Here is a 6,732-nt window from a genome sequence, read left to right as displayed (position 1 = left end):
AATCTATAGAGCATCTTTGTGTACACAACCCAGTGTTGTTTCTGAGTCGTTAAAATGGAGAAGTTCCGTTTAAACCCCATCCTTGAACACCCGAAATAAAGCTGACCAAGACAAGCAAGCAGTCATCATGGAGAGCAGTCCGAATTAACCAGTAGATTTTTTACCAAAACATGGAATTTGTGACAGATCTTCACATGTGCTCGGACAAACATTGTTGTTTATTTATAAACAATAACGTGAATGAAATCTGTGAGGCTATGTGGTCTAGTGGTATGACACTCGCTTCCTGGGTTCGAGCCTCGCATTCGGCGCATAGTTGAGTCCTTGGAAAAAACTCTTTACTCATATATTCTCACCGTACTCAGGCGTAAAATGAGTACCTGGGCGTTAACAGCGTTGTCTTTGTCCGAAAAATTGTAATATCGCCTAACAGGTGTTATGTCCCTTCCTACATGTTAAATGTTGCTGTTGGCACCTTGTAAAGCGCTTTGAGCACATTTAGTGGATATTGCTCTGTATAAAAGCTCAATTTTTTTTTCTATCTGATCATTGTTATTATTTTTATACCGTCAAATGGATGACTAGTTATCACACGATTTTCTCAAATCATATTTTTAATGTTTAAGTTTTCACATCGTTTTCCGTGTTGGTTCTATTGACCAAGAGGTAGAACAGTGGATATTTTGCTTAGACACATCCCATCGGTATTAAAATCTGTGTAGTTCGCTATGTTGACCATTTTTTTACGTTTTGACGACTGTCCGAGATGCGTGGTTATCTAAGTGTCTATAGTTCTTATTCAGTAAAAATGGTAGGGATGGCTAAACGAAGTAAACTGCATGGTGTTTCGGTGGTATGCGTTTAAGTAAAATACTTACTTGTTCTTCCTGGTAAAAAAATAACAAAGAGCAGAGTAACATCAACTGCATTCATTTTCTTATTCTAAACAATCAGCTTTGTTTGTCCGAGCGTGCTAATACCGTATTTTGATTGGCCAAACATCTTCTGGTGAACTATTCTATAGTTTTACCCACGTCTCTCTCTCTCTCTCTCTCTCTCTCTCTCTCTCTCTCTCTCTCTCTCTCTCTCTTCCTCTTTTTTTTTTTTTTTTTTTAATTTCTTTCTCTATCTCGCTCTCTTAGGGTTTGTTGTTTTGATTTGGTTTATGTTTTTTGTTTTTGTTTTGTTTTTATTTTTGTTTGTTTGCTGTTGTTGTTTTCTTTGGCGGATTGTTTTGTTCGTTTAGTTTTAAAAAAAATGTTTTTGTTGTTGTTTGTTTGCTTGTTTTGGGTTGTTTAAAAAGATGTATATTACTTTGTTTTCAATTATTTCAGTTTTGTATTTTTTTCGAATGCGTGTATGGGAACTTAACTTATTTTTATATTATTGTGCGATTACCCATGTTTCTTGATTGAGATCATTGGTTTAATGGGCAAGCCGAGCACAAGATTCAAATATGAAATTGTTGCGAACGGTGAGTAATGGTCAGTTTACAACATTTTGGCAGATTACACTGCAACACAGTGACGTATTTGTTCCTGTCCTGCGCCAGCTAATTCATTTTCAGTCGGTTCCAATATCGCTGTGTTTGTACTGCAAAATTTAATCATTTATTTGGGATTATTTTTAGACATTTACCATTTGAAGATAAAGATTTGTTTGAACCGACGTGTACACTTTTGCACGTCTGATAACCAAAATTGTTATGTCCCATTGTTGTAGTTGAAATACTGTCAAACCAACGTAAAATAGTCTCCATTACAACAATATTAAAACGAGCCCATAATTACGTCTGGTTATCAGACCTGCAAATGTTTGGTTTTCAGTCCTGCAAATAAGTAAATGCCGAATTGAATTCATTAAGATACGAATATAATTAACATTTTTCATAATCCAAAACAGATGTGATTTATTAAGATTGATTCAACTTTGCAAATATGATAAATTTGTTCTTTTCTTTTTCTTTATTTGTTTCATTCATTATTATTTATTTATTTATTTATCCCTGATTTGTTCTATTTATTCATTATTTTGTCGTTATCGCTGCATATGTTGATGTGGCCATTATTATTATTATTATTATTATTATTATTATTATTATTATTATTATTATTATTATTATTATTATTATTATTATATTATTATTATTATTATTGTTTATTATTATTATTGTCATTTTTATAATGGTTTTTGGATTTTTCGAATTTTCTCCTTTCTTTTCATTACTTAAATTTAAATTGTTATAATTTTTTTTTCTTCTTTTAAAATTTTTTTGCCCATTTATTTTCATATTATTTCTGCCTCTCTTCCCCGCTCTCCTCCCCCTTAAAGAAAAAGTATTTGTTTATAAAATCTTTATTTCACAGAAACTTTTGTGTGTAATTGTGCTTATTCTTATATATTTCTGTTATTTTTTTCTGTTTTCATTAATTGTAATTGTATTCTGGGTTGTTTTATATTTTTATATAATACTATTATACTGCCTTCATCCCTCAAAAAATGTCCGACATTTGAAAACTTTAAAAAGAAACTTAAAACACATCTCTTTAGAAAATCATTTGATGTTTAACATTTATATTAGGCCTACATGTTAAAGATATCCTAAATTTTCATCTTGTAGTACAGTGCGTGGTAATTAAATTACAAATTGATTAATGCTATTCCAATATGGTAGATTTTATGCTTAAATTATCAATTTATTGTTGTGTTTTATTTGCATTGTAAAGCGCCTCTGAGCACATTGTGGATCTCGGCGCTATATAAATTCATTCATTCATTCATTCATTCATTCATTCATTCATTCATTCATTCATTCATTCATTCATTCATTCATTCATTACGGCATTGAAAGGAATAATATCCTAAATAAACTTTTAGAAGAAAAGACATGATGAGTTATGGCGGGAACATATATAATTATATAATTATAATGTCGGTCCAATTTTAGTATACGTATAATGGTAGGCGATTTGGAAAATCCTACTTTCCTTTACATTGGCAAAACCATCAACTTTTGTAAACAAGTGTTAAATTTTGATTTTAAAAATCCAACACAATTCAAACATTCATTCCAGACATGTTACCAATGACAACAAACTTTGAATATTGAGCAACTGTAATATAAATATCAAAGTGTGAACAGGCTCCTTTTGAAAATGGTAATATCTCATATTGAATTATCGTTTAATTTTTGAATACGATAGCGATCATTTCTCTTTTAACATAGGTCAGCTTTGTTGGTAAAAGTGAAAGAAGATTATAAGGAATTCAGGTCCTTAAACGTAATATTTCTTTTACTATAATATGGTAGTATTTAATATTGTCTGCGGTGATCCTCTGTAAGGAAAATTAAGCCTCAGTTTGAGCGAACCGAGACTCCGGGCAAATGGTCCAGAATGTTGAGAGTTTAAGGTTACTGCGTCTACGGATACGATAGTATTATGAATCACGATGGGGAATTCACTAGAAGACAGCTACTACAATAAATAGTCCGTTGGCTTAGAGGAAAAATTGTGCAAATCGTGTAACCAATATGAAATTTTCACACAAAATGCAGAATTTTATGAGAATTTCGAAAATAGGTGGCTCCAAGTTGAAAAATAGTTGGAACCAAGAGTTATTGCCCTTTAAAGGTGACAAAATGCATTTTTAAAAAATTATATTTTTTTTCTCAAAAAAGTACGGTTTTATAAATATTTTATAACAATGTGGATATTTTGGTATTCCGTTGCGTACTTTGGACTCACAAATTATTTTTCCATTTGAATTTGATTGAAATATATAAGAAAATACGAATTTCATTTGCGATTTTTCAGGAAATTAAAAAAAAAATCTCTCCTTCCTGGAAACTGTTTAAATAGTTTAGAATCTGACATATCTTGAAATGCCACGCATGTGAATAATATTCTTAAACTTCAAATCCTCATAAAATCAAGCACTCTTAATTTGATTTTTTAAAAACAAACAATAATAGACAATTTAACTACCAAGGCAGGTTCCCCCTCTCCTTCCGACACACACGTACAATCACTCTCAAACATAAGAGTACAATGTATTTCTTTCATATAGAAAATAACACGTTTAAATTTAGATATATTGTACAATATTCACGAAGCATTGCACCATTTAAAACATTATTTCTGTGTACATATTTAACATGGGGATTAGATCAGAGAGTACGTCCCAAGCTCTTTAAATATTTTCTTTTCTGACATGTTCCAGTAACTTTTTACATAAAATTGCATTTTTAAAACCGAGCTTTCCTAAATTGCTAAAACCGAAATCTTTAAGCTGTTTCGTCTATGGTTTGTACGGTTTGACTGATTTTCGTTGTATTTTTTTCCTAGTTTCTTTGTTAACATGTTGGGTATCTTTTGTGTGTGTGTGTGTGTGTGTGTGTGTGTGTGTGCGTGTGCGTGGGGGGGGGGTTGTCTTTATTTTATCTTTTTTTTTTGTTGTGGTTCTTTTTTGTTGTAGTTTTTGAGGGTTTTGTTTGTTTGTTTGTTTTTGTTTTTTTTTAATTATTTTTTTTTAGGGTTTTCGTTCTTTTTATATTTGTGTTATTCTTGTTTCGTTTTCGGTTTGTTTGTTTTTTTTTTCATGAAGTCCCACGTGAAATCCCAGGTTTGAGAGTTTTTGGCAACATGATCATCATTTTAATCGATCGATATTTGAAGACTAGTTTTCTGGCCAAAAAGTTTTACGTGTTTTTTTTTTTTTTTCAGATTAAGGTAAATCAGTCCATGCGTTCATTTGATCAAGAAGTTATTATTGAGAGAGAAGGGGGAGGGGGTGAGAGGGAGTGAAAGAGATAGAGAGATAGATAGATAGAGTGAGAGAGAGAGTAGAGAGAGAGTGAGAGAGAGAATGAGAGAGAGAGATTGAGTGTGTGTGTGTGTGTGTGTGTGTGTCTGTGTGTATGTGTGTGAGAGAGAGAGAGAAAGAGAGAGAGTGAGAGAGAGAGAGAGAGAGAGAGAGAGAGAGAGAGATGGGGGGGATGGGGGGGGGGGGGGCTAATTCATGAAGATAGCTTTTGTTCTTTGTTATTCTCGAGCTCTTAGCCTCCAACAGCATTTTGGATTTTTTTTAAATATTATTTTTAAAAAGTTGTTCCTCTAACGATTTATTTCACTGCTTTACAGAGACTGTGCTTGGTAATGGCAGATGCAAAGGTGAATAACGAAGTTTTTGGCTGGCAATTATACCCTCGCGGGACAAATATTGATGCTATACGTTGAGTGAAATAATCATAACATCCGCCAGGCTGATAAAACGTACCAAGACACAAAACTGTTTTTAAGCCTTCAACGTTTACAGTCTGATTGATATAACTTCGTGACAGCATAGCAATGGATTTCGAGTATAGTAAATAAATAAAAAATAAAAATAGATCTTTTATATAGCGCAATATCTACTAAATGTGATCAAAGCGCTTTACAAGGGGTCCCTGGTCAACAGCAACATTCAACATGTAGAACGAGACATGACGCCTGTTAGGCGATATTACAATTTTTCGGACAAAGACAACGCTGTTAACGACTAGGTACTCATTTTACACCCGAGTACGGTGAGATCTAAAAAAATGACAAAGAATATTATTGTCTGTATAAAACAAAAGCGGGATGGGCTCCATCTCTACTGGCTATACAGTTCCATAGGACTATCTAACTCAAACGTCATGTTACTCATCCTAGACGATAAATGATAATATGATCTTCAATAACTGTAGAGGGTGACATCCACGCTTGAAATTGTATTTTTAAAAATTGAGTACAAATGGAATACATAATTTACTCACCCTTTTTTGAAATAAATCCCCTGTCACTATACTAGGTCCTAAACGTGAAGCAATTAATAGTAACAATATCTCCGTGGTGTGGTAAAGGGCGAAAGGCACCACGTCTTCTCTCCTGAAGAAATCCACTCCGGAAAAAAATCTTTTTATATATCCCTGTGTGATCATCATAACTCCCCTCCACTTCCCACCTATCTACATAAATCTCTGAACTCTGCATTCTGCATACACACACACACACACACACACAAGCACACACAAATACACACACATTCATAGACACACGCCATCCAGGACACGTAACATCTCTCATATGAAAAAAGACAATATCAACACATGAAGCCATTGCAAATACAGCTTTCCTTTCAGCAGGGAGAGAAGATGTGGGCTGACTTGCCACCTACTGTTTTCTTTTTCTGTCCTTCTTCGTTTTAATTTCCTTGTCGTATTCTATTCACAAAAATTCAATTTACCTAGCTACCCAAATCTAGGCCAATGATCACCCGGTGTTGGTTACTGATTTTGACGCAATCATAATATTATTTTATACTTCTCACGACTTACTAAAATAAAATGTAGATGTACCTCTTTGACATCCGCCAGCCAATCATTTCCCTCCATACGCATCCCCCCCCCCCTCCCCCGCACACACACAGACACACACATAGACACACACGAGTCAATATAGCTATCACGAATGGTGTGATTTGTCCGGAGATTATTGTGTTTTCAAGCTACAATGACGATGATCTTTGATTTGATTGATGGTAATGAAAGAGACTAAACTATACTAATCATAGCGTTGTTAACATAGACTATGAGACTGCATCCAAAAGCATACTCGACTAGAGAATTAAACGAAACGTATAATTTTATCAGGGGATGGGGAATGTGATGCATAGGTTCATAGGCACGCGAGCTGTGAGTAAAAATTATTT

General features: G+C 33.6%; 1 protein-coding gene across 1 annotated transcript in view; it reads right to left on the bottom strand.

Moving 5' to 3' along the window:
• Positions 1-6,109, bottom strand: part of LOC144969369 (uncharacterized) — a 28,959-nt gene extending 22,850 nt beyond the window's left edge. Inside the window, exon 1 of the mRNA XM_078908479.1 lies at positions 5,798-6,109. Coding sequence (XP_078764605.1) covers positions 5,798-5,965 — 168 coding nt within the window. The 5' untranslated portion in view covers positions 5,966-6,109. The remainder of the gene's footprint in view (positions 1-5,797) is intronic.
• Positions 6,110-6,732: the final 623 nt, after the last annotated feature.

This window comes from Berghia stephanieae, chromosome 3 (assembly GCF_034508935.2).
Source record: "Berghia stephanieae isolate SIO BIC M18660-M18661 chromosome 3, UCSD_Bste_1.3, whole genome shotgun sequence".
Taxonomy (NCBI): Eukaryota; Metazoa; Mollusca; class Gastropoda; order Nudibranchia; family Aeolidiidae; genus Berghia; species Berghia stephanieae.
The sequence above is the reverse complement of the archived record's forward strand: the minus strand, read 5'-3'. Positions and strand labels throughout refer to the sequence as shown.